General features: G+C 35.8%; 1 protein-coding gene across 8 annotated transcripts in view; it reads left to right on the top strand.

Annotated features, from left to right (window-relative positions):
• The window catches only part of BLTP1 (bridge-like lipid transfer protein family member 1), a 239,607-nt gene that overhangs the window by 138,780 nt on the left and 73,904 nt on the right, over positions 1-26,923 (top strand). For 7 of the 8 annotated variants that reach the window (XM_062199676.1, XM_062199670.1, XM_062199674.1 and 4 more), the window contains exons 43-54: positions 606-825; positions 1,270-1,428; positions 2,989-3,164; positions 6,739-6,914; positions 11,386-12,092; positions 12,513-12,758; positions 16,538-16,631; positions 18,543-18,593; positions 20,482-20,688; positions 22,171-22,409; positions 23,726-23,970; positions 26,532-26,637. In XM_062199676.1, coding sequence (XP_062055660.1) covers positions 606-825; positions 1,270-1,428; positions 2,989-3,164; positions 6,739-6,914; positions 11,386-12,092; positions 12,513-12,758; positions 16,538-16,631; positions 18,543-18,593; positions 20,482-20,688; positions 22,171-22,409; positions 23,726-23,970; positions 26,532-26,637 — 2,626 coding nt within the window. The remainder of the gene's footprint in view (positions 1-605; positions 826-1,269; positions 1,429-2,988; positions 3,165-6,738; positions 6,915-11,385; positions 12,093-12,512; positions 12,759-16,537; positions 16,632-18,542; positions 18,594-20,481; positions 20,689-22,170; positions 22,410-23,725; positions 23,971-26,531; positions 26,638-26,923) is intronic. The other variant, XM_062199672.1, reaches the window with a different exon arrangement.

The raw sequence follows: 26,923 nt of genomic DNA, 5'->3' as shown, positions 1-26,923 counted from the left end.
AGGACTGAGGCCTTGTTTTGGATGATATCAGTCATGCTACAAATCATTTTTAATGCATTTATTTGTTTATTTTAGAATAATGAGGGAATATTTTATGTAAAGGAGATTGTATCTGGGTGTCAGTATGCTAAGTAGTTCAGTAAACAAACAGTAATGTAAAATAATATAAAGAATTATTTCAAACTATTTTTTCTTTTGGTTACTCACATGATTTTCTTTAGCATCTCCACAGATGTTCTAACTATGACTTTCTGATATTCTGGAGTTCTGTCTCTTGCTCCTTAGGTATCAGCTTTGCTTTATTTGCCATGATCTTTCTGATATTCTGTTTTGCTATGATCTTTATATCTTGGTACCAGATTCCCTGTTCAAATTTAGAAGGTCATTAATGAATGACCCATGGTTAAAATGAGTGTGTGTGCTTTGTAATATAAAGCTCCAAAACATTTTTACATACTTTTGAGATTCCCCATAATGTTTGTAGATGTCAGTTTTTATATTAATATACAGCATCAGTAGCAATAACAGCAACATGAGTAGTAGTTGTAGTTCTCAGCAGTCATTTTATTTGCGTAAGAGAGAGCCATGTGTTGTTCCTTCTGTAGGGCATTCATCCATATCATTCTCTGAGCTATACTAGCGGAGACACTGCCACAGATTCTCCAGTGCATGTTGGACGTGCGGGGATGCCAGTAAGGGAGAGTCCAAGGAAGGAGAGCCTTCTCAGCTACCTGACTGGAAGCTTCCCAAGCTTGCACAACCTCCTTGAAGGCACTCCGCAGAGAAGTACTGCAGCTGTAAAAAGCAGCTCCCTAACGAGAACAGGTGTGTCCTCTAGCTTTGACAGTTGTTAAGTTTATTTTTATGGGGGAATTCAGAAGGTAGAATTTGAGTTTTAGGTATATACTTGGGTTTCATAAATCTTTCATATTATACCTTATCTTTGAGAAAATATTTTGGGCAACAGTTGTAATTTTCAGTGTCTTCATGTCTTTATTTTAAATTTTTAAATTCTAGCAGTAACTAATGTCAACCTAAGCATTGGGAGTGGGGTGCTTTGTATACCAGCCAACATGGAATTCCCCACTGTACAGTAAAAATAACAACTTATTGCCATAATATACAAATAGCAATATCATGGAATGAGAATTTGAATGCTTCTGCAAAGAAAGATGTTTAATCTACTTCTCAAAAATAATTACATATAAATCACATTTTATGCTCATTAGTACATATGTAATGAATCCTCAGTAAAAACTTTATTTTCAGGAAACACAGTGGCCACTGATATGTTATCTGAACATCCCTTGCTATCTGAACCATCATCTGTGAGTTTCTATAATTGGATGTCAAATGCTGTTGGTAATCGAGGAAGTGTGGTACAAGAATCTCCTGTTACAAAATCAGGACACAATAGTCTCCCAACAGGTATTGCGTTAATACTCTTTTGCTTACCAAAGAGGCATATATAGGTATAGCAAAATTTTATTTTCTAGAAGATGCTTTAAAAATCTCAAACATTTTAACTACTGTTTTGTTGAAATTGACCCTTTGATAATGTTGCAGTTGAGAGTAGTAAGCACTCAGTATTCCTGTGGAAAGAAAATATATCAAATATGAAATTGTCTATATAATGTAAAGAGTTTAAAACTTCCATTTAATGTGGCTAGTGTATGTTTCAAAACATCAAAAAGACACAAGTGAAAAAAATGCAAAGTGTAATTATTATATTCCTATAATACTGAAAATATTTTAGTTCATCCAGATTCCTCTGAGACATAGTAACTGTCTTCTTACCTCTTGATAATGACTTAACAAATACTTAACTAAATCTAAATGCATACAAAGAGGAATAAAGTAGAATTTCTTTCCTCAAGGTGGGAGACAAGTGAAGGTTATTTGTTAATTTTTTTTTTTTTAATCTAGAGTAGAGAAAATTTTTTTTTAATTTTTTTATTTTTTGACAGGCAGAGTGGACAGTGAGAGAGAGAGAAAGAGAGAAAGGTCTTCCTTTTTGCCGTTGGTTCACCCTCCAATGGCTGCCGCAGCTGGCGCGCTGCGGCCAGCGCACCGCGCTGATCCGATGGCAGGAGCCAGGTGCTTCTCCTGGTCTCCCATGCGGGTGCAGGGTCCAAGCACTTGGGCCATCCTCCACTGCACTCCTGGGCCACAGCAGAGAGCTGGCCTGGAAGAGGGGCAACTGGGATAGAATCTGGTGCCCCAACCGGGACTAGAACCCGGTGTGCCGGCGCCGCAAGGCGGAGGATTAGCCTAGTGAGCCGAGGCGCCGGCCGGTTATTTAATTTTAAAAGATTAGGTAGAAGTACAAAGGGTAGCATCTAATTCCAGCTGCATGCTGGGTCTTAGCATTGGCTCTTAATTGAGAAAGGTAGAAGGATGGTGCTCATATTATCTTCTCCACCTTTCTGACTATAGTTCCACTATTGTAGAGTACATATAGTTTAAATTTCACGAGAACCAGAAAGGGACAGATCCCCTCTATCATGATTCCTTTGCCTGGGTAATTAAATTATTTAAGAAGTAGAGAACGAAAAAATAGTGCCATTTCATTTATGTTCTGCGTCAGGAAAGCATATATATGATTCTGTGACATCTGTGGCTTTTGACCTGCTACACCTGCTTTTTATAGCTCTGCTACTATCTGTAACTCTCTTCCTCATTGCAAAGCTGCTGGGACATGAAATGCTTTTTACAGATCTAACAGACATCAAATTCTGTATTTTAGACTATTGGTTTCAATACAGATATAAGGATACCTTGTGTTTTCCGAATATATAGTTTAATTTCACTTTTCATTAATATGTCTGTAAAATAACCTAGACACACTGATTTTATTTTTCTTTTCACTTTAAATGATTTGTTATTGGGATTTTAATATAGGCTTCAAAAGTTTACCTTGCTGGGTCCCTTATGTTATTTCTGTTCGCAATAATTTACATTTTTATTCTTGGTAATTTACTCTGTTAGGTGTTGCACCCAATCTTCCTACAATACCCTCAGCCTCAGATTTCAACACCGCCTTGTCTAGTGACCAGAATACTTTGGATGGGACACATTCTCAGCATAGCACTAGTCAAGATGATGTGGCAGGTGTAGAAGAAGCAAACCAAGGGTTTCCTGCTGTTCAGCTTGCTGATGCACAGGTGAGGTGTTAGATAATACAAAACAAATGGAACCATCAAGCAGTTATGCACCTTGGAATTGTGGTGGAAATCTTTTTTTCTGTGCCTGTCTGCCTAAAGCCTTCCTTTGAAATGGGAAGATCCTTTTAAAAGTACGTGGATAAATTATAAATGCAAATTAATCATCTACAGATGATCATTAATCGGAAGCGTCTCATATAGTAACATATTTGTTATTTGTAACAAATTGGCTACGTAATATGACTGGAAAGTTAAATTTAAACATATAGTCTTTAGAAAAGAGGATTAGAATTTCTAAAACTGTATGTATGTAAGTACTAAGCAGCAGCATAAGTGGATTGAAATAGAGAAACTGGGGACCAAAGATGAGGTATTGAAATAACTCACACAGTGGTAATGAGACTCTTAGCTTAGGTGATTGTGGTTTTGTTATATTTTTTTTTTAAGATTTTATTTATTTATTTGAGAGGTAGAGTTACAGAAAGAGGGAGAGACAGGGAGAAAGATCTTCCATCTGCTGGTTCACTCCCCAAATATCAACAACCAGAGCTGAGGTGATCTGAAGCCAGGAGCCAGGAGCTTCTTCGGGTCTCCCACGTGGGTGCAGGGGCCCAATCACTTGGGCCATCTTCTACTGCTTTCCCAGGCCATAGCAGAGAGCTAGATAGCAAGAGGAGCAGCTGGGGCTTGAACCGGTGCCCATATGGGATGCTGGTAGCAACAGGCTGAAGGTTTTAACCTACTGTGCCACAGTGCCAGCCCTGTGGTTGTGGTTTTGAAAGGTAGAAGAGAATTACTGTGCGGGTCTTATTTAATTGACTGCATGTAGAGAGAGAAGACTAAAGTCCTCTGAAGCACACTTTTTGAATGACCAAAAGGCAAATGGGATAGTGGGACACCTGAGAAGTATCATTTTTGTTGGATGAGTCTCAAACATCTGTACGCATTTATGAGAAACAAGGAAGATCACGATCTAAAAAGGAAGGAAGGATTAGAGTAGAGCAAGATTTGAAAAGAGATGAGAAGTATCAGAATTTAGAGTCAATTATAGAGATGCTCTAGATGTTAGAGTTTTTGGAAAGTCATGAAGGACAGTAAACAATGAGGTAAGTTTGCAAACTGCTTGAGTTTTTCTCTTATAAAAGCAGGTGATACAATGTTAAGAAATGGATCAGGCAGTTTTAAAGTTCCATGGGATTTTTTTTTTTCTCTAATACATTGAAGTAGTTTTCAGGGACTCCTATGTATTTTTAAAAAGAGAGAATGGGAAAAGAAATAATTTTTAATTATTTGGCCTGTTTAATAAATTCATTGTTTTATTGGCATTCAATACATATTTTTAGAGAGCTATACTATGTTATACAAGTCTCCAGAATTTATCAGGAACATGAGTATTAAATAACACAATAAAAATTACAAGGAAAGTTAGGTCACCATAAACTCCCAGCAGGATTGCCAAATATAGGTCTGAGGATTTAGTTAAGGGTTTAGATTAGTGTTGAAATATCAATGAATACAATTGTATGTTTTTTTTTTTTTTCTAATTGTCCTTAGCGGCTCAGCTACAGAAGTAGAAGATTGATCTCAAGCAGATGTAGCAAGAAAAATGTAATGTAGCAAGAAAGATGTAATATGAGTATAGAATCTAGGAAGTTGCTGAAATGGTCTTTAAGCAAGGTTATGGGGGACACAGAAGTCACATAATTTTGCAGCTGAACTGTTGGTTGTCATTTGCATGGCCATTGTAGCCATTCAGGATAGAAAATAAAAAGAAGAAAGTCAGTCAGAAGCCAATCGTATTAGATCTGGAGGATTAACCAGAGAGCTTATGTAGCAGAAGAAGATTGGGAAAAATAAAGAATGGTTTGGGCCGGCGCTGTGGCTTAACAGGCTAATCCTCCGCCTTGCGGTGCCAGCACACCGGGTTCTAGTCCCAGTGGGGGCGCCAGATTCTATCCTGGTTGCCCCTCTTCCAGGCCAGCTCTCTGCTATGGCCCGGGAAGGCAGTGGAGGTTGGCCCAAGTCCTTGGGCCCTGCACCCGCATGGGAGACCAGGAGAAGCACCTGGCTCCTGGCTTCGGATCAGCAAGATGCGCCGGCCGCAGCGGCCATTGAAGGGTGAACCAATGGCAAAGGAAGACCTTTCTCTCTCTCTCTCTCTCTCTCACTCTCACTCTCACTCTCTCACTATCCACTCTTCCTGTCAAAATAAATAAATAAAAATGGTTTGAACGTTGAATATGGATAAATTATTTATTGGGGTCCAAGAAAACCTGAATAAAAATAAATCCAAGAAAGAATATGCCAAGCAAGTAAGGGAGAGAAAATTTCTCCCTAAAGTTCAGTCTAGAGTTAAATTTCTCCCTAAGGCCTTCAGACCTTCACAAGAGTGGCCTGTCTTCTCAAGTATAACAAAATTAGATGACCCAGGACAATAGAAAGTATGGACTTGGTTCTCATCACAAAAATGTCACTGTCCATTTAGATATGATTTCTTTTTAAAGATTTATTTATTTGAAAGAGTTATACAGAGAAACAAGAAGCAGAGAAGGAGAGAGAGGTCTCCTATCCGCTGGTTCACTTGCCAGTTGGCTACAATGGCCGGAGTTGTGCCAATCCAAAGCCAGGAGCCAGGAGCTTCTTCTGGGTCTCCCACATGGATGCAGGGGCCTAAGCACTTGGGCCATCTTCTACTGCTTCTCCAGGCCATAGCAGAGAGCTAGATCAGAAGTGGAGCAGCCAGGACTGGAACTGGAGCTCATATGGGATGCTGGCACTGCAGGCGGTGGCTTTACCTGCTACACCACAGTGCCGGCCCCTAGATTTGATTTTTTTACTGCTTCAGGAAAGGATCATTAAAGGACATTGTATAGTGAGAAGCAGGCCAAGAAAATGCTGGATTCCATCTCTATTTAGAATTTGGCAGGAGGAAAAGCAAGCACACAGTAGAGAGTATATAGTTGGGGTGATGATAGTGCCCTGGAATTGAACACATGTGGCTGCTTCTGTTTGGGTTTGCTCTTAGAGACTACAAAATTTAATTAACTAGAAATTTAGCTAGTGTAACATTTTGATAAGCATGTTTGATATGTAAAGGATGTTCTCTGTTAGAAAATAAATGTTGGGAGTATAGCTCAGTGGTAGAGCATTTGACTGCAAAAATAAGCATTAAATGACTGTTACAGCTGAGTGATAACATTTTAAAATAGGTCAGGTGTTCATAATATACATTTGAAATGTTTTTATTTTTTCACACAAGAAGTGGATCATAGACCATTTGGTGAAACTAATTGTGTCTTTTCTTAAAGATGAAAATAGTAGAAATTCATGCCTTTTGTAAATTAAAGAAATAGAGTAATTTAAACTAATTCATAATTTTATTTCCTTGCACTTTTAGACACTTAGGGTCAAGGAATCTTTGTTTTAAGCAAATTTAGAGCCAATATATAATAATAATAAGACATATTATTGCTTCACTCTATGGTAATAAAATGTACAGTGGAAGAACGAGTAAAAAGCTACAGTAAATGATGAACTGTAAGTTGCACTAATGTAAATGTTTTATGCCTTTTAGGTTGTTTTCAAACCTCTCCTGAGTCATACAGGGATCCAGTCACAGGATACAGTGCCACTGTGCTACCGAATGTACTTTGGAGAACACCTTTCATTTTCAGGGACTTTGGACTGCCTGCGAGCAGATATTGTGGATTCAGACACAGCCAAAGATAGAAAAGGCAAAAGAGCAAGAAGGTGTCTTTTTTATTTTTATATGAAATTTTTTTAAACTTTTATTTAGTAAATATAATTTACAAAGTACAGTTTATGGATTACAATGGCTTTTTCCCCCCCATAAGTTCCCTCCCACCCGCACCCCTCCCATCTCCCGCTCCCTCTCCCATTCCATTCACATCAAGATTCGTTTTCAATTCTCTTTATATACAGAAGATCGATTTAGTATATATTAAGTAAAGATTTCATCAGTTTGCACCCCCACAGAACATAAATTGTAAAATACTGTTTGAGTACTAGTTATAGCATTAATTCACATTGGACAACACATTAAGGACAGAGATCCCACATGAGGAGTAAGTGCACAGTGACTCCTATTGTTGACTTAACAATTTGACACTCTTGTTTATGGCATCAGAAATCTCCCTAGGCTCTAGTCATGAGTTGCCAAGGCTATGGAAGCCTCTTGAGTTCGCTGACCTCGATCTCATTTAGACAAGGTCATAGTCAAAGTGGAAGTTCTCTCCTCCCTTCAGAGAAAGGTACCTCCTCCTTTGATGGCCCGTTCTTTCCACTGGGATCTCACTCGCAGAGATCTTTCATTTAGGTCCTTTTTTTTTTTTTTTTGCCAGAGTGTCTTGGCTTTCCATGCCTAAAATACTCTCATGGGCTCTTCAGCCAGATCTGAATGCCTTAAGGACTGAATCTGAGGCCAGAGTGCTGTTTAGGACATCTGCCATTCTATGAGTCTGCTGTGTATCCTACTTTCCATGTTGGATCATGCTCTCCCTTTTTTTTTTTTTTTTTTTATTCTATCAGTTAGTATTCGCAGACACGCTATCCTTTGCACTTTCCATGTCCTGAAATACCTTTGAATTTCTTTTACCATGAATTTTTTTGTCACTATTACTTCATCAGGGGTATCTTCATCCTTTCTTTCACAGTCATCTTCCTCTTTATGTCAGTAAATTTGCCTTCATTGAGTTCTGTTGGATGCATATCTAGAGTCTCTTGAAAAGTGGAAGTATCATCATTTTCTTTATCAGCTGCTGCTGCTTTGATTAAAATTTTAAATGTATTTATTTGAGGGGGATGGTGCAGAGAGAGAAGAGAGAAAGTGCCAGCACTCCCATCTGCTGGTTCACTCCCCAAATGCCCAAATGCTTGTTATGGCTGGTGCTGGTCCCACTAAAGCCAGGAGCCAAGAACTCAAGCCAGCTCCTTCAGTTGGGTTACAGGAATTCAATTACTTGAGCCATCATTGCTGCCCTCCAAAGTCTACATTAGCAGGAAGCTAGATATTCCAATATAGAGCACTAGTATTTTAAGCAGTGCCTTAACCACTAGACTCACTAACTCAGCTGTTTCTTTTGTAACTTCTTTTATGTTCAATTGAATTTCACTACCACTCTTACCACTTTTTGTTTTTGTGTTGCATTTTCATATTTGTTGTCCAAGTCTATCTTTTGTAAAACATGAACTGGGCTTTATCACTGAGAGACAAGGAAACAGCACAACCTTTGCAACAACAGTTCTTTGCTGTCCATGTGTGACCTGAGCAACCAATATGTGTTGATCAATCAATGACAGATTTTGAAAGTAGTTAAGTAATTGGCCAATAATTATGATGTATGTCAACTGTGTATGTAGTGATTTATAGATTGAAGAGCTAGTGGCAAGAGTGTACTTTATGCATTATTTCACAATAAATTTTAGATAAAATTTGAATCACATAGTTGGGGAACTGTTGGTTTTTAACTAAATCACAGTTACTGAAATTTGTTCATACTAAAAATATCAAATCTAGATCCTCACATATTGATATCTAAATATATTTTCTATTCCAGGTTAAAAGATCTGAGCTAATTTTATATTTCTATATGTAATACTAACTTTCATAGAAATGCAGTTGTATTTTAGATAAGTGTATGTGAGCATACAATGTGTGTATTCTCATTTATGTAATTAAGATATATATAATTGAGATATAAGATATATAATTGAGTTAATAGCCTACTTAGTAACCTAGTGAGTGCTGCCATAGACTATACCTTCATCTGACCACACTTCCTTATTCATTTTCTCAAAGATGTTCGACTAATACTCTGAATTTAATTGACTTTGAGTTAGCCAAACTTAATATTCCTTTTTAATTTTCTACTATCATAACAACACTAAGTTTCTATATATTTAAAAGTAACCCATGGTATGCCTTTTCTCAGTTTTCTTATAATTTCATCTTTAATTCTTAATTTTTTGGAAACCTTCACCACACTATAGTTTTCCTAATTATATTTCAGTGCTGTTTGTTGTTATTTTTGTAGCATATTGTTCTGTTTGCTATTATATATTAATTTGGGCTTATAATTTCTTGTATAAGCATCTGTAACTTTCCTACTAAACTGTAAAACCACCTTTCTCTCTGTCTCTCTCTCTCTCTCTCACTGTCCACTCTGCCTGTCAAAAAAAAAAATTTTTTTTTTAAACTGTAAAACCAGGGTAGTTATTAAGCTGTTTAACCTAGACTCTGGCAAGTAGTAGATCTTCATAAATGTTAGTTTCCTTATCTCTTTTTTTTTTTTTTTTTTTTTTTGACAGGCAGAGTGGACAGTGAGAGAGAGAGAGACAGAGAGAAAGGTCTTCCTTTTGCCGTTGGTTCACCCTCCAATGGCCGCCGCGGTAGCGCGCTGCGGCCGGCGCACCGCGCTGTTCCGATGGCAGGAGCCAGGTGCTTATCCTGGTCTCCCATGGGGTGCAGAGCCCAAACACTTGGGCCATCCTCCACTGCACTCCCTGGCCACAGCAGAGAGCTGGCCTGGAAGAGGGGCAACCGGGACAGGATCGGTGCCCCGACCGGGACTAGAACCCGGTGTGCCGGCGCCGCAAGGCGGAGGATTAGCCTGTTGAGCCACGGCGCCGGCAGTTTCCTTATCTCTTTTCTGTATCTGATCAAAATATTTATACACGGGCTAGTGTTGTGCAGCGAACCCACTTGCAATGCTGACATTCCACATCAGAGCACTAGTTTGAGTCCTGGTAGCTTTGCTTCTGATCCAGCTTCGTGCTAATGCACCTTGGAAAGCAACAGAGGATGACCCCAGTATTTGGGCTCCTGCCACCCATGTGGGAGACCCAGATGGAGTTCTGGGCATCAGGCTTTGCCTGGCCTAACCCCAGCTGTTATGGCCATTTGGGAAGTAAATTAGCAGATAGAAGATCTCTTTTTCTGTCTCTCCATCTCTGTGTCACTCTCCCTTTCAAATAAATCTTTTTAAATACATTAAAAATAGTTATGCACATTAGGAATTTCATCCTCTTTTAAATTTAAATTTTGACTTTGGTGGTACATTGTACATGCTAACCGTTTGCTTATCTGACTTTTTACCTTGAATGATAGCTTTATCACATTTCTTGATTTTTTTTTCTTCTTTAATTGAATCTTCTTTCTTTAAGATTTTATTACTACTCTTGTATGTTTTAGATTCTTAATTTTTTAGTTGTGGATTTTTCTCATCTGTTTTGAGTCTTTTCTCTCCCAATGCTATTAATTCTCAAAATCCAGATTTTCCTTTCCTTACCTTACCTTACGTTTAGCATTGATTGTAGGTTTTCTGTGTGCTTTTTCATTTTTCACAAGTGATAACTACAATGTGGCACTTTTTAAAATTAAATCAGAAACAATAGTATTCATTTGGGCATTGCTGACTTGTAATTAGAATTTTTAAGTTAAATTGAGAACATCAAAGCAGCTCCTGATTTTTTTTTTTTAACAGAAAAGATTCCTGTGTTTAATTGGACCTATGTGATTGTGTACATTCATAGCGCACATGGAGGATGAGGGGAAAAGTACCATGTTACAGTTTGGGTGCTTGAGGTTTGTTGGTACTAGTAGTTGATGTGGGGAAATTTGAGGCAGTGTGGCTTTTTGAATTTTAAGTTTGAGTATAATGTTCTTACATGAGAATCTTTAGATAAGCAGGAAGCTTTGCCAAAATAATTTTTTATGTAAGATTTTACGTTTTCTTTGTGTTTGTTTTTGTTTCAGTTGCTCTTCTTCTCCATCTTCAAACTTGGCAGAGTATACCACAAGAATGTCCTTTCTAGTAGCAAATAAAATCATAGTGAGTGTGATGAGATTAGATACACAGTTTAGAGAGATTCGGTCCTCTGTAATTGACTCCAAATTCTAGTTCTGTAAGGGGATGTATCATCAGATGAGGGGGAAGTTGATATATCACCTCACTAAAATCATTTCTTAGCATAAGAAGACTGATGTTGGCTTTTTGGTCAGTTTCAGAGTAAGATCAAAAGAGAGGACTTAAAATTCAGCTTCCAATTAAAAAAAAAAAATGGCACTATGTGCCTACTATTGCTTGAAAGTATTTAAGTAGCTTGTACCTTGGAGATTGTTTCTTCAATAAATTAATAAAGATATACAGTTCTAGAAAAAAGTAAACCTTGCCTTTTAATTTTTATTTTTTTTAATTTCTAGGCAAGGCCATGTGAATCTTCCTCCACTGGAATTCAAGCCAGCGTTAATGTTGGAAACCTTTAGCATCAGTGCTGTTGTAATGGAAAAGTCAGTGTGCACCCCTCAAAACTCTACCAGTGCCCTTTCTTTTCATGATCTCAACAAGCGTTACTACAATACCTTTCATTGCAACTTTACTATTTCCTGTCAGTCAATAAGCCAGCATGTAGATATGGCTTTGGTTCGTCTCATTCATCAGTTTAGCACGATGATAGATGACATTAAAGCGACTCAGACTGACATTAAACTCAGCAGATATACAGCTGGATCAGCTTCCCCAACACCTACCTTCAAAACGAGAAAGCATCGTGATTTTCGTTCATCTGACTTTAGCCGAAGTTCTAGAGGAAGTCTAAATGGTGGCAATAGAGTAAACAATGCCAAGAACAAACGGACCAACAATGAGAATAACAAAAAGGAATCTCGAAACAAAAACTCATTAGGAAGATCTGAAAGAAGAACTTCAAAAGTGTCTAGGAAAGGTTCAAAAGATGTAGTGGATCACATGACCATTCACATGGATGACTCAGATTCAATTACAGTGTCAGAACAAAGTGAGCCTTCAGCTGAGTGCTGGCAGAATATGTATAAATTACTGAACTTCTATTCACTTATCTCTGATCCAACAGGAATATTGGAAAAATCTTCAGAGACATTTGGACCAGCAGGTAACAGACATTTTTATGATTTTAAAATTTCTTTTTAGAATAGCAGTAATACCAAAAAAGTAGGTGGTTCATAAATTTTTCTTAATTTGCAATTGGATAATGGAAATGCAGAGAAATTGGTGGTCACCAAGAAGAGAAAAACAATAATGACTTTTAGATATCCTGCCACCCTGTTTACCATTTTCCCTAAGCGTTGCAGGGTATGTTCTTAAAGGATTCAGACAGACTTGATTTCCAACATCTAGCTCCACTATTTACTATCAATAGGAACCTGAGAAAATATTTAAAATTACTAAAGCGTTTTGGTGAGGAAGGGGAGAAATTCGGCTCATGGGTCATGTGAAGAAAAGGAAGTTAGAATGTCATTCCAGTTTGCAATGCTCATATCTAAAACTTTATATTTCCCATTTACTTATAAAGGAGTTCGGAGCCCTATGGAGCCAACGTGTAAAGTTGTGTTTGAGAATGAACAAGACAACGTCAGTTTGACTAAGACACAGAGGAAGCGTAGCTTGGTAACTTCTGAACCTCAGTACGTTACTCTGATAGTGTTTGGAATTGGCATGGTGAATCGCACACACCTAGAGGCAGACATTGGTGGGCTAACAATGGAATCAGAGCTGAAGAGGATCCATGGCAGTTTCACCCTTAAGGAAAAAATGAAAGGTGTGGATATTTCCTGATACTATAGTGCCACTTTTCTGAAGAGAACCAATGCTGTGTCTCCAAAGTTTCTAATTGCCAATTTTTCTTCAGAAAATAAGATTTCCCAATTCTGGGGTAGGGTACCAAGAGCTTTAAATGTGTTGAATATGAATGAATTGAGGCAGATTTGATGGATATTGAGCTAATATACCTAATGCCCAGTGCCATTTACTCTTTATCTGTTACCATCAGCTAGTAAGATGTCTTTATTGGATGAAAATTTCAAAAAAAATGAAATTTATAGAATATATCCTTCCCTTTGTTACTCCTGTAACAAAGAAATAATTTTTTTAAAGATTTATTTATTTATTTTAAAGTCAAAGTTACACAGAGAGAAGGAGAGGCAGAGAGAAAGAGAGAGAGGTCTTCCATCCACTGGTTCTCTCCCCAGTTGGCCAAAACAGCTAGAGCTATGCCAACCTAGAGCCAGGAGCCAGGAGCTTCCTCTAGGTCTCCCACACAGGTGCAGGGGCCCAAGGGCTTGGGCCATCTTCTACTGCTCTCCCAGGCCATAGCAGAGAGCTAGATTGGAAGTGGAGCAGCTGGGACTTGAACTGGCACCCATATGGGATGCCGGCACCACAGGCGGCGACTTTACCCGCTATGCCATAGTACCGGCCCCGAGAAATAATAAATTTCAAGATGTACCATTGTTATATGTATACCAAAGAAAAAAATAATGTTGCTATAGATGGTCAAATGCCTTTGATTGTAAAATGCTCCAAATTTCTAAAAAAATACTTTAAAAAATGCTTAGAATCACTTGATAAACGGCATGGAACTGGTGTTACAGGAATTTCTTCACACCAATGACTCTATAATGATCAGTGTCTCCTCTTCCTGGTAAAAACTTGTCAGGTTATATTCCATGGAAGGAAGTTATGAATCATCATGTGTTGTTTTGTTAACTCCATGATTGCTAAATATATAAGGTTTAATCAAAAGTTGTTGTGAACCTCTTTTCATTATAGACCAATCATACGTGTTTTGTTTTATACGCTTAGCATTTATTATTTACTCACAAAGTAATTTTAAATTAAAACTTAGGTAACATTAAAGAGAATTCTCTGTAGAAATCAAATGGATTCTGTGTTTCTAAGAACAGTACAAACATGGAAAAATAGATAAAGGACATAAACAATACACAAAAATTCAGAGGGCTGGCATTGTGGTGCAGTGAGTTAGGCTACCACTTGTGAAGCAGGTATCCCAGATAGCAGTGCCCATTACAGTCCTGACTTCTGATCCAGCTTCCTGCTAATGTGCCTGGGAAGGCAAAGCCTTATGCTTTATATACTTAGGCCCCTGTCACTCATGTAGGAGACTAGTTAGAGTTTCTGGCTCCTGGCTTTGACCTGGATCAGTGTTGGCTGTTGCTATGATGTGGCCATTTGGGGAGTAAACCAGTGTAGAAAAGATATCCCTCTCCCTTTCAAGCTCTGTCTCTCTCTCTTTTTTTTTTCTCCCTCTCTCTCTTTTCTCCTCTTTCTTTGTTGGTCTGCTTTTCAAATAAATAAATAATTAAATCTTCAAAAAACTCATTCAAATGACTAAGTTGAAAAAAATTTGTTCACCTTCATGGATTAAAAAATTACTAGTTTTTTTTTTCTGTTGGTTTAGCAAAAATTAATGATATTGTCCGTGTTTGGTGAGAAACACAGAAATGGATATTTTGATTCACTTCTTTTTTTAAAAAAAAAAAAAGATTATTTATTTGAAAGGCAGAGTTACAGAGAGGCAGAGGCAGAGAGAGAGAGGTCTTGCATCTGCTGGTTCACTTCCCAGATGGTTGCAATGGCAGGAGCTACGTGGATCTGAAGCCAGGAGCCAGGAGCTTCTTCCAGGTATCCCACATGAGTGCAGAGGCCCAAGGACTTGGGACATCCTCTACTGCTTTCCCAGGCCATAGCAGAGAGCTGGATTGGTAATGCAGCAGCTGGGACTCAAACTGGTGCCCATATGGGATGCTAGCACTGCAGGCGGTGACCTTACATGCTATGCCACAGCACCGGCTCCTTGATTCACTTCTAAATGAATATAAATGGCTTTAACCATTCCAAAGGTTGCTTTAATAGTTTTTATCAATAAAGCACACTTACTCTTTGATTCAATGATTCCAGATCTGGAAGCTTAGGTTGGAGACAAAATCAGAGGAATCGGTATTATGGCATAATAGGTTGAGCCATTGCCTGCAGTGGCATTCCATATGAGCACTGGTTTGAATACTGGTTCGAGTCCCAGATGCTCTGCTTCCAATCTAGCTCCCTGCTAACGTGTCCAGGAAAGCAGTGGAACATGGCCCAAGTGCTTGGCCCCTTTGACCCATGTGGGAGATCAAGATGGAGTTCCAGGCTCCTGTTTTTAACCTGGCCCAGTGCCAGCTGTTGGCAGCCATTTGGGAAGTGGACTAGTGGATGGAAGATGTTGCTCTCTGTGTGTCTCTCCTTCTTTCTAATTCTGCCTTTCAAATCAGTAATTGATTCTTTTGAAAAAAAGATCTGAATTGTATGAAAAGATGGCTGTACAAAGATACAGCCAAATGTCTGGCTTTCAAGTTGATTAAGTTGATTTCAGTCATATGTGTCTTTAGAATTTACTTATTAAAAATTATTTTGCAGAAATTATTAATACAAAAACTGCTAAGTAAAAAATATGGACAAGATGGTATGTGTAGTTTGATTTTGTAAAAGTAATAAAAATATTTATATTCTATTAAAATTATTAAGTGGACCCAGAATGCTAATTTATATTCTGTTCTGCCTATGTATTTTTGAATTTTCTAAGTTCTTGTCCCTAAATTTTCTCTCTGAGACTTAAAATGCATCAGGCTATTTAGTACCAGTAGACTATTTAATGCATTAATGGACTATTAAAATATATAATTTGCATTATTCCAATTTTGACATGTAATATGTATGTCTATTTGAATGCATAGAAATAAAAAAAATATAAGGAAAGTTTTTAAAAAGTAATTCTGAGGTAGCTGGCCTTGTGGCACAGCAGGTTAAGCTGCTATTTGCAATACCAGCATCCCGTATTTGCATGCTGGTTCAAGTCATGGCTAATGCACCTGGGAGAGCAGGGGGTAATAGTCCAAGTAGTTGGATCCTTACCACTTTGCTGAGAGACCAGGATGTAATTCTTGGCTCCCAACTTCAGCCTGACCTATTCCTTGTGGCTATTTGGTAGTGAACCAGTGAACCAGCAGATGGACAATCACTCTCTGTTGCTCTTTCAAATTAATTAATTAAAATTATTTTTCAAAAAGTTCTGAAATAATTGAACAAGTTTTACTATGAATTTAAAATTATTTTCTAAAGATTTATTATTTATTTGAAAAGCAGAGAGAACGAGAGAAACAGAGATATCATTGTCCCTTACCTGGTTCACTTCCCAGCTGGCTGCAACAGCCTGGGGGCTGTGCCAGCCTGAAATCAGGAGCCAAGAACTCATCCTTATCTCCCACAAGGGTGTCAGGATCGCAGGTACCTGGGCTGTCTTCTGCTGCCTTCCCATACACATTAGCAGGGAGATGGTTCAGAAGCAGAACAGCTGGGACTTCAACCAGCTTCTCTTAAGAGAGTGCTCTCATAGCAAGCAAAAGGTTAACTTGCGGCACCATAGTGCCAGGCTCTAGAATTATTTTTGTCATTGAATATTTTATGAAGAAAAAACAATTTTAATATGAAGTACCGTTATTTTATTTCCAGAATTCAAATAATTATTTTTTTCCATTTAAGATGTTTTACATCAAAAGATGACTGAGACATGTGCCACTGCTCATATTGGTGGAGTTAACATTGTGTTGCTTGAAGGAATTACACCAAATATACAGTAAGTATATTGATTTTTATTATATTTGCTACTGTTTTATAGAAATTTAAAGGTTTTTGGATGAACCTATAATTGCTGAGCAATGAAGTTTATACACATGGAGTTTCCAGATGCAGAGATTCTGAATGTCATTAGTAATACCAAACAGTAAAATGTTCTGAGAAAAATAATTTTTCTCCTTGGTTTTGATACTTACCCCTGCCTCCCTCCCCCAAAATGCAACTCTCAGTACATTAACATTGTCTAACAAGAAAAATGATCACAGTACAATTTCAGCTCAACATGTAAGAGGCAAATGCTCATGTAATTCAGATAGTTCATAGAAAGTATTAGGCAAGCAATGTAGACTTAATTTTATATTAAATAATTATTCATATTCACACTGAGTTTTAAAACTTCTCTTGTCATTTTTCTACTTAATGTATTTAACAATAAAACATCTGAAATATTTGTAAAAGTATAGGTAAGCCTTTTATTTTTATACCTTTCTTTTAGCCTTTTCCTTATAAGCTGTGTTCTTAGATTTGCTCAGAATTGCTCTGATAATGATTACTTTTAACATATATTCAGATCAGTAATCAATTATTGATATGGCTAACCCTTTCACTTTTTGCATATTCATACCCTTGGTTGTATGTTCTGTCACTCCTAGTTTCCTTTCTGTTGAGCAATTTCATATTGTAACAGCAAAATGTTTTGATAAGTGAGGGTCAGATTTGGAGATTTTTCTATTTGTTAATATTATTACTACTTAATGTTGTACTGCAATTGTCCTGTAACATATCCATTATTCAAGATACCAACCAAATATTACATTTGGTTCTGTTTAAATTATTAGTCATAAGTTAACTGAGAAGTATGATCAATTATAGGTCTGATTATATTTTCAAAGTTTATGTTAGGGAGAATTTTCTTAATGTTTATAAATGATCTATAGCTTTCTGCAGTAAGTTTTAGATAAATCAGTAGCCACAGCATCCATTCTAAAATCTTCTGGGAGATCATCTCATTTTATATTCTTGTTGGAATAGTTTATAGTAATTCTAGAACAAAAGATGGTGAATTTCCAGTAGTTGCCTAGGGTTCAGATCATATTTCCTTAGCAATATTTTTAACTCCAGAAAATCCCAGTAGCTGTGAGAGATAAGATCTTTCTCTGTCAATTATGTATAGATAAGGGGCTGTTATTTTATAATAATTTGCTAAGTACATAGTGCTAACTATTGGTAAGGATCCTCACACAGATTATTTAATCTTCGCTGCAATCCCAGGAACTGAGGTGGTTTTATTCCACTTTTAGAACTTTGAGATTCAGAAAGATGAAAATATTTGCCTAAACCTGAACCTGTATTACTTCTGCTTTGTCATAATGCTTCTGCAGAAAGTTCACCAGTCTAGACTAAGTATGGGATTCTGCGATGCCTTTGTTCACTCTGTTTGAAGTACCATCAGTACTTCACCCCATTCAGAAAGCAAATAAAATTTCTTCAGATGTCCCAAGTGTTTTATTTATTCTATTCTGTACTCTTGGATCTAGTACAAATTGTAATATTTATAGAACATATTTTTTTTAAAAATGTTCAATTTGATGATTCTGTTCTCCTTCCAAGTAAATATCCCTTATCTGTTTTACTTAAAAAATAAGTTATTCATTAGTCATTTCAAACTCTAGTGGTAACATTTTTGGGCATGAATATTCTTTGGCATTTTATTTCCAATTGCAATTAAAAGGAAATAGAATTTTAAAAAATAGTTTGAAAGGGTAAAAATGTTTGAAGTTCGAAGAAAAATTTTAAGAGTGGGAAATTACAAAAGCTTTCCAGTTGATTGGTTCTATTGTAACTAATTTATGCATGAATGTTGATTTCCTTCCTTTTTGTTTCCTGCTTTCTCTTGAATCTTCATCTGTAGACTGGAGGATTTTCCTACATCTCCTACAAGTACAGCCAAACAAGAGTTTCTGTATGTCCTACTATTCTTTCAATGGCTTTATGATAAACATAATACTGACATGTTTTAAAGATTGATATTTAAACTATCCTCATGGCTGTAAATATATGTAGTTATTATTTTGTAGCTTTAATATGTAGGCTTTTAAAGATTGAAGCTTACTAAGGAAAACACATAAAAGAGCTAGTTTTTAGTAATTCTTTTGTTGTTCACAGGTTCTAACCTCTGTAGTTGTGTGTTGCTTGTGCTTTTTTCAATATACTATTAGAATTTTTACTATCACAAATACTTAATTCATGTTTATATGATAGTAGAAGCTAAAAGTTTTCACTTTGCAAAAGAATTTTCACTAATTGCAAAAATAATTAACAAAAAATACCTGTATATTTCAGCCTTACAATTTTTTGAAAATGGAAGAGAATACTGCTCTACTGACAGATTTTATCTATAGCTTTCACTGTATGCACTTTTATATTGAATGACTTGATATAACCCATTATATAGCTGATACTATGGTTGTAAGTTATACTGAGATACTGTATTTAAAAATTATTCATTTAAGTCTGTCACCATGACAAATTAATATATTACTAAGCAATGGTCATTTCTTTGGACATTTTCCAGACAGTTTGAATATACTGAATAAATAGATAAATTGTGTGTGTGTTTATACATACATAGACACACACACACGCACACACACATAAATTTCTGTTTACCATATAACCATAGAAGTCTCCCTAAATATTACCTTTGTTTATATAAACACATATGCAACACTGGATTCTCAATTATATGTCAAAAATCAGAATGAAAAGCTAATGGGGCTAATTGCTGTTTTGTTGTAAATCTTTTGGTATTTCCAGTGGAGATTTTGATGTTAAAGATTTCTAGGGTTCTATGTTCCCCAATTCCAGAGGGCCCCATTCACACTGTAGTCCTTAAATGATGGAAAAGGTGATGGTCCTACACTAGTCAACCTGAACCTGAAACTGTAGAGGATACTTTTGTCAAACCGCACTTGGTGGAAAGATGTTAAGAAGACCTGGACTAAGGAAATAAATAGTTTACCAGTTGCCAATATTGATTATCTACTCATAATCTTAGTAATTCTTGAAGCAAGTTGTCAGCAAGTCTAGGCAATATAACATAACAGTATATTGTAACACCTTTACACAAGAAAGAAGTGGTCAAAATCTCTCTAAAATGTGGCTGTAAAAAGCTTATAAAATACTACATATGCCTGATGTACTTAAAAAGTTCATGGCAAGTAACAAGAAGATGGATTGAAATGTTCACTAACAATGGTAGTCTCCTTCAAGAAATTCCCCTAGATCCACGGTGAGTCTCACTTACAAGGACCACAGTACCTAATCAAGCAAGGACCTTTGCCCTTATTTACTGAGTCCAGGCAATGGGACTTTGTAGATAGGACAGCCTTCTTTTAACATAATGAATAATTATTAGAGTGGTTTCTTTAAACCATTAATTGAAATTTTAAAGTAGAGTGACCATTTTTTCTCTTCGTATTCAGTGCATGTTTCTCTTAGTGATTGTACAGATCCCTAAAATAAGTTGGAGAAGAAAAGCAGAGTTCTAATTGGGAAAGAAAATGGAATGTTTTGTGTGTATGTATGTATAAAATGTTTCTGTGTCCATTTTACATGTGAGCATACACTTAATTTTCTTCTATAAATTCTTCCTATTAAATAGAATGCTATTCAGTAAAGTATAAAATATTTTAATATTTTTAGAAAATACTTGTTCAATATGTGATTTAAAGACATGAAAAATCTTGTCATTCTAACTCATTGAATAATTTACAGTGTTTCATTTTTAATTTTTTTCAGAACTCTCTTTCTTTGGCTGTATTTTAATTGTCCTCTTTCTCTATTGATAGAACGGTAGTGAAGTGTAGTATTGCCAAGTCCCAGGCCCTCTACAGTGCTCAGAGAGGGTTGAAGACAAACAATGCTGCTGTGTTCAAAGTAGGAGCTATCAGCATCAACATTCCTCAGCACCCTGCTACCTTACATAGCATGATGGTTCGAAGTTCTCACCAACTATCTAAACAGATCTCAGACCTCATCAGGCAACCTTCAACAGCGTAAGTTTTATGTTTGTTGATATTTTGTGATTCTGTGTACTATCCAAGGATATTCTTTCCTGCATCATGAAAAGTTTGGAGGAAGATAAAGGGTTACTTCTTAGTGCTAACCATTATGGACATTGGGGCAGGTGGAGAGTAGACAGACACCAACAAGGGAGAATCATACTGGATATCATTAAAATACCATGTCAGAAATGAAATTGTTGGTATTACATATTCCAAATATAAAGCTGAAAGAATCCTAGAGATTTGAGGCAATCAAAAGAAATACCAATAAAAAGCAAATTGATGAGTTTTAGTCAATTCTAATTCATTAAAATTTATAACTATATGGGTTTAATAGTTGGTGTAGTCATTTTTGCCCATGCATGATTTTATTCTATAATCTATATGAAATTATTGCTTATGATTCAAGGCATGATTTGACCATGCCACTTATATTTTAAGAAGCAATGAATCAAACTTTTGCACATTTTCATTTATTCCCTGTGTCTATAGACTTTCTTCCATATCTATATTATGTATAGCCTTTTTTCATGCAACTACACTGCTGAGCTTTACTCATGGCTTCCAAAAACTGTAAAAATAGCATTAAAATTATTATTTAAAATATTTTAATAACCATATATAGAAATGTATGTGAACTGTAAAAACATGGTCTTACTATTTCTTTTTTTCCCATCCTATAAAATGGGAGTACATTAATGTGTCTTTTGTTGGTATATGAAAGCAATGATTTTCCAGTTCTTTCTTGATCTTCAGTTATGATACAATATCATGACTGAAGTTGAAGAAGAAGTAAAAATTTAAGTACTGTTCTCCTATAAATGGAATCTAGAATGTATTCATGAATCTTTGTTTCAAAATAAGGAATTTTTCCTTATTATACTGTATTGTCAGTAGGGCATGGTAGTTTAAAAATCAGGCTCTGAAGTCAGAATGATTGTGTCCAAGTCCTAGATTCATTACTTTATAGTTATATTTCTCATTTGCAAAATGTAGATAAAGAATTTTATGAGATAAGTGAGATAAAACACACAAACCACTAGGAACAACACCGGGCACAAATTTATTTTTATTGTTGGTGTTGGCGTTTTTATTTATAATGGAAGTAATAGTGATAGTGATAGTTGCAGTAGCATTACAATCAACAGTACTACAATCAACAGTAGACTTCATAATAGTTGTCATAAATCTTGTAAAATCAGACAAATCTGGATTTTATTCCCAGTTTCACATTAATGATATGAATTGTCTTGGCAGTGTAACATTCCAGGATTTTATATTGTTAGTAATTCTTCTTGTCTACTTTCTAGATCATCATTGTTCAGTAGCTTCTTTTTAGAAAGTCTTCAATATGATCTAATATTTGGAAGAAAATATTCATACAATATTATTGCTGTTTTTTACTGAGAAATCTCAAAACTTTATATAATAAAATGGTAGTTATTTATTCTAAAATTTTTGGGGGGTTTGTAGCCCACAGCCTGCAAAAGAAGATATTGCAACTCCACTGCCTTCTGAAAAAACCCCTACAAGCGTTAATCAAACTCCTATTGAAACAAATGAATTTCCTCAGCTACCAGAAGGCTTAGAAAAGAAGCCTATTGTTCTTAAATTCAGTGCCATGTTAGATGGTATAGCCATTGGAGCAGCACTTTTACCATCCCTAAAAGCCGAATACAAGATGGGAAGAATGAGAAGTCATGGAATGACAGGTAAGGTAGAATATTGAATTGATTCTCTTAAAATTTGTGATTTGTTTGATAAACTAGTAATATTTTGATGAAACAATAAATTTGGCTTTATAGATAATCATATAAAAACTTAATAATTTTGGTCACAACCTTTACATTTCAATAATAATATTCTGTAGTCAAATAAAAAATACCAGTGCACCTCTTTGTCCCTGCTTTGCTTCCCACCCAGCTTCTAGCTAATGTGTTCCCTGGGAAGCAGCAAATGATGGCTCAGACACTTGTGTCCCTGCCGTTCACAGGAAAGACACATTTGGAAGTCTGGACTCCTAGCTCTGTCTAGCTGAGCCCTGGCTGTTGAAGGCACTTGGAGAGTAAACCTGCAGATAGAAGATCTCTATCTCTGTTGCTCTGCTTTTCAAATAAATAAAAATAAATAAATTTTTAAAATTATTCAATTGTTGAAGTCATTTGTCTAATTTAAGCTTACAGTAGATGAACCTGTTTCTATACCTCTTTAGGGACTCATAGTCTAAATTGATTTTCACATTCAGTACAGTTAGTGCAAATCTGAGGTAATTTGATTTCTTCAAAATAGCTGCTTCTGAATGTTTTTGTGACCCTTTTGTTATCCTTCTTGCTCTAAAAAACAGTTGGAGAAATATGGGCTAATAGTATTTGTTATATATTTATGTTTGATTGAACAGCTGTTTGCCAGAAAGTTGATTTAAGGTCAACAGTAAACTAAAATTCATAATGTATACAGTAACATTAGTAATTATTGTTAAGATCAAAGATATATAACTTTACTCTTCATGAATGTTTCAGTGACTATCATTTAATTGATTTGAAAAATTTTTCCACTTCCTTCTGCAATAAATCAGGATCAGGAGAGAAATTGTTAACTGCTAACTATTCTCTATAAAAAGAAGCACTGTCTGGATTAGAGATTTTCTTTTTTTAATTTGATATATTTCTCCTGTTTAACCCTTTTATAGTAGGGGCAGGTTTTTTTTTTTTTCTATTCTGCCTTCTATGAAATAAAGAGCATTTATAGGTATTTCTGTAGCACTTAACACAATGCTGAAAAACTACTGAGCTTAATAAATATTTACAGTCATAATAATTATTTACTGATTTAATAATCTTTCCTGACTGACATTTAGTCACCATATATTTATTTAAAATATTTTATCACCAATTTTAAAATATATTTTCATTTATTTCAAGATAGATTTGGGGATACCCATACATTTTCATTAGGTAGTGTTTTGTAAAAAGTAAGAAATGAATGAGTGAGTGATGATCTACTCAGTTACTTTTCTTATTTTTTACAGGTGCACAGACAAGGTTTACATTTGAGCTACCAAATCACAGATTGCGTTTTACTTCAAAAGTTTCTGCCACAGATATGTCAACTATTCCTCCTTCTGCTAGTCTTAACCTTCCTCCTGTTACTATGTCTGGGAAATACATAATGGAAGAACATGATAGTTACTCAGATCAAGTGTGGAGTATCGATGAACTGCCTTCTAAACAAGGGTACTATTTACAAGGCAATTATCTGCGTTGTGTGGCAGAAGTATGTTTACTTTTAACTTTTCTTACTCTTTTTAAGTCTTCAGGATCTAAGTATAATAAAATATGTAGTATTTAGAAGTTGAAACTTTTAAAGTAAAACATTAAATCAGTTAGCCCTACAGAATAATTCTGTACTGAATTGGGTGTGTATGTCTGTCTTGATTGTTTTATTTATACATGCTACTTTTTATTTTTAAAATATTTAATATTTATCTTAAAATATTTAATATTTTTAAAATATTAAAGTTTTTTTAATGTAGACTTTTAATTTTTTGAAGTTTTGTTTTTTTATTTGGGAACTAAAGAGAACCATCTACTAGTTCATTCTGCTAATGCCCACAATGGATGGGAATGGTTTGGACTAAAGCTGGAAGCTGCAGACTGCATCCAGGTTTCCCATGTAGGTGGTATTACTTGGGTCATCACTGCTGCCACTGAGGGTCTGCATGAGCAGGAAGCTGAAATCAGAATTGAGTAGTGAACCCAGGCACTCAGGTGTGAGAGACAAGTGTCTTTACCACTAGGCTAAACTCCTGTCCCTGTGTGATCTACACACACACACACACACATATATATGTATATAAATATATGTTCACCGTCTTTGAATTGACATTTGATTTAACATCCATCTTTGCAATATTTCATGGCTCATTTGATTATAAAAACATTAGTAGCTAATATTCATCATATGATTTATATGATTACCTTTTGCAGCCCTTTAATCAACCTTATGCGATAGACATATTTTTTCTCAGTTTTTTGAGTGAGGAAACTGAGCCCTAGTAAGGTTACATGTTTCATACAGATATACATGATTATGTATGCTAATCTAAATGTCATATAGAAAGATAAAGTAGATTCATACAATAATTTCTTTACTAAGGTAAGTTGAAAGCCATCATGCATGGTTGCATCAGTATTTTTTCATTTGATACCTGAACATCTGTCAAAATTGTAATCATTTGGACATAAAACTCTTCATTTGATTTGTGGTATGCAGATTATCTGTAACTATCATAAGTTGATGTAGTAGAAAATTGAAGCTGAAAGAGTAAACAGCTTTTCTTAAGTCTCCCAAGTATCAAGTCAGAGACAGGAGCCATACCTTGGTGGTCTCCCTCCAGGCGCATTGTGCTGCCCCCACTTCTTTTTTTAACGATTTTTTATTTATTTTATTTGAGAGGCAGAGTCACAGAGAAAGGGAGAGACAGAGAGAAAGGTCTTCCATCTGCTAGTTCACTCTCCAGTTGTCCACAGCAGCCCAAGCTGAGCTGACCCGAAGCCAGGAGCCAGGAGCTTCTTCTGGTTCTCCCATGCGAGTGCAGGGGCCCAAGCACTTGGGCCATCCTCTGCTGCTTTCCCATGCCATAGCAGAGAGTTGGATCAGAAGTGGAGCAGTTGGGACTTGAACCGGCACCCATATGGGATGCCTGTACAGCAGGCCATGGCTTTAACCTGCTGCGCCACAGTGCTGGCCCCAGTGCTTTCTATTCTCAGTCATAAGTGCCTAAACTTTAATTTAGCAATACTATTATTATTGTTTCATTTGAAAGAAAATAAATCTAATACAGTGAATTTTATAATTCCTTGCTAATATTAGACATTAGATGTTAGGAAGGTATGGCTTCTAAATGAAGCAGAACACAATCCCAAATTTAGTCAAAATGCATTTGATTTCGAACATTTAAAAGAATCTAAAATTGCATCCCTCTTAGAACTGCCTCTTTTACTATTACCTGAAATAAACATACCTGAAAATCATCTCCACCCTTGTTATACTACACTAGATAGAAGAAAAATACTTAAAGCGACTTAGACTTCCTGTGACTTCCGTCTTAAGACTGCCAAACCCATTTTGCTCTTTTAATTTTTGAGCAAGAAATGAAACCTACCAGAGTGGTGAGTGATAAGGCATTTGCCTTAATCATAAATGTGTTTAAATATATCTTTCCTGTGTATTCAACTTCAGTTAAGAGCTGCTTTCTTATAATACCTTGTACTAATCAAAGGGCGCATATAATATTAAAGCTCAATAGGGTATCTGCCATTTGCCATTTCGCTCAAATGTATGGCTAAGATCCAGATTTTTTTTAAAACAGATATATTCTTTTCACCTAATATCAGACATAGAGTATAAGATCAATAAATGTTTGAATAAAGCAAATCTACTTTTCCCTTAGAGTAATATTTGTCTATTTTCTGAGACCATAAAAATTATCGTTAAAATAAATTTAACTCTAGGCAAAATTTTAATTTCGAAGTTAGCAGGTTATATAAAGTATAATTTTCATTTGTTTTCAAAGTATTTCTCACACCTTTTTGACTTCTTTTATTTCAAAGAAAAACAGGGGTGTGGGAAATAGAGTGTAGCCCTTAAGGGTATTTGGCTTATGAAGTATTTAGGGACTCTGACTATCATGCATTCTTCTTCAATATATTGGTTTCAAATAGTGTATAATTCTCTCTTTTCCCTCAGAATTTTGGATGATTTTTGTGTGCAAAAAGTTTTAGAACTACAATATAGTCAGTAGTGTTAATATAATACTTTGACTTTTTTGGCAGGTTGGCTCCTTTGAACATAATCTCACAACTGATCTTCTAAATCACTTGGTATTTGTACAGAAGGTGTTCATGAAGGAAGTTAATGAAGTGATACAAAAAGTTTCTGGTAAGATGATCTGGAACATTATGGTGTGGGTATAGGTTTTCATTCTCATTGGCAACATATACTGAGTATTGATCATTGCATTTATATATGATTCTCAGGTAACTCATGAGAAACTATGTATTCTTTTTCTGGCCTACTCACCTGCAAAGTCTTTGCTTATTATTTTAGTCATGTGTAATTTATGCATTTAAGATTCATAAACTTCCGAAGGCTTCTTTACCACTCCATCTCAAAAAAATAAATAAATGAAGCTCAAAGTCAGTCAAACTAATCTTACTCATTTGGG

This window comes from Lepus europaeus, chromosome 8 (assembly GCF_033115175.1).
Source record: "Lepus europaeus isolate LE1 chromosome 8, mLepTim1.pri, whole genome shotgun sequence".
NCBI classification, from domain to species: Eukaryota; Metazoa; Chordata; class Mammalia; order Lagomorpha; family Leporidae; genus Lepus; species Lepus europaeus.
The sequence above is the reverse complement of the archived record's forward strand: the minus strand, read 5'-3'. Positions and strand labels throughout refer to the sequence as shown.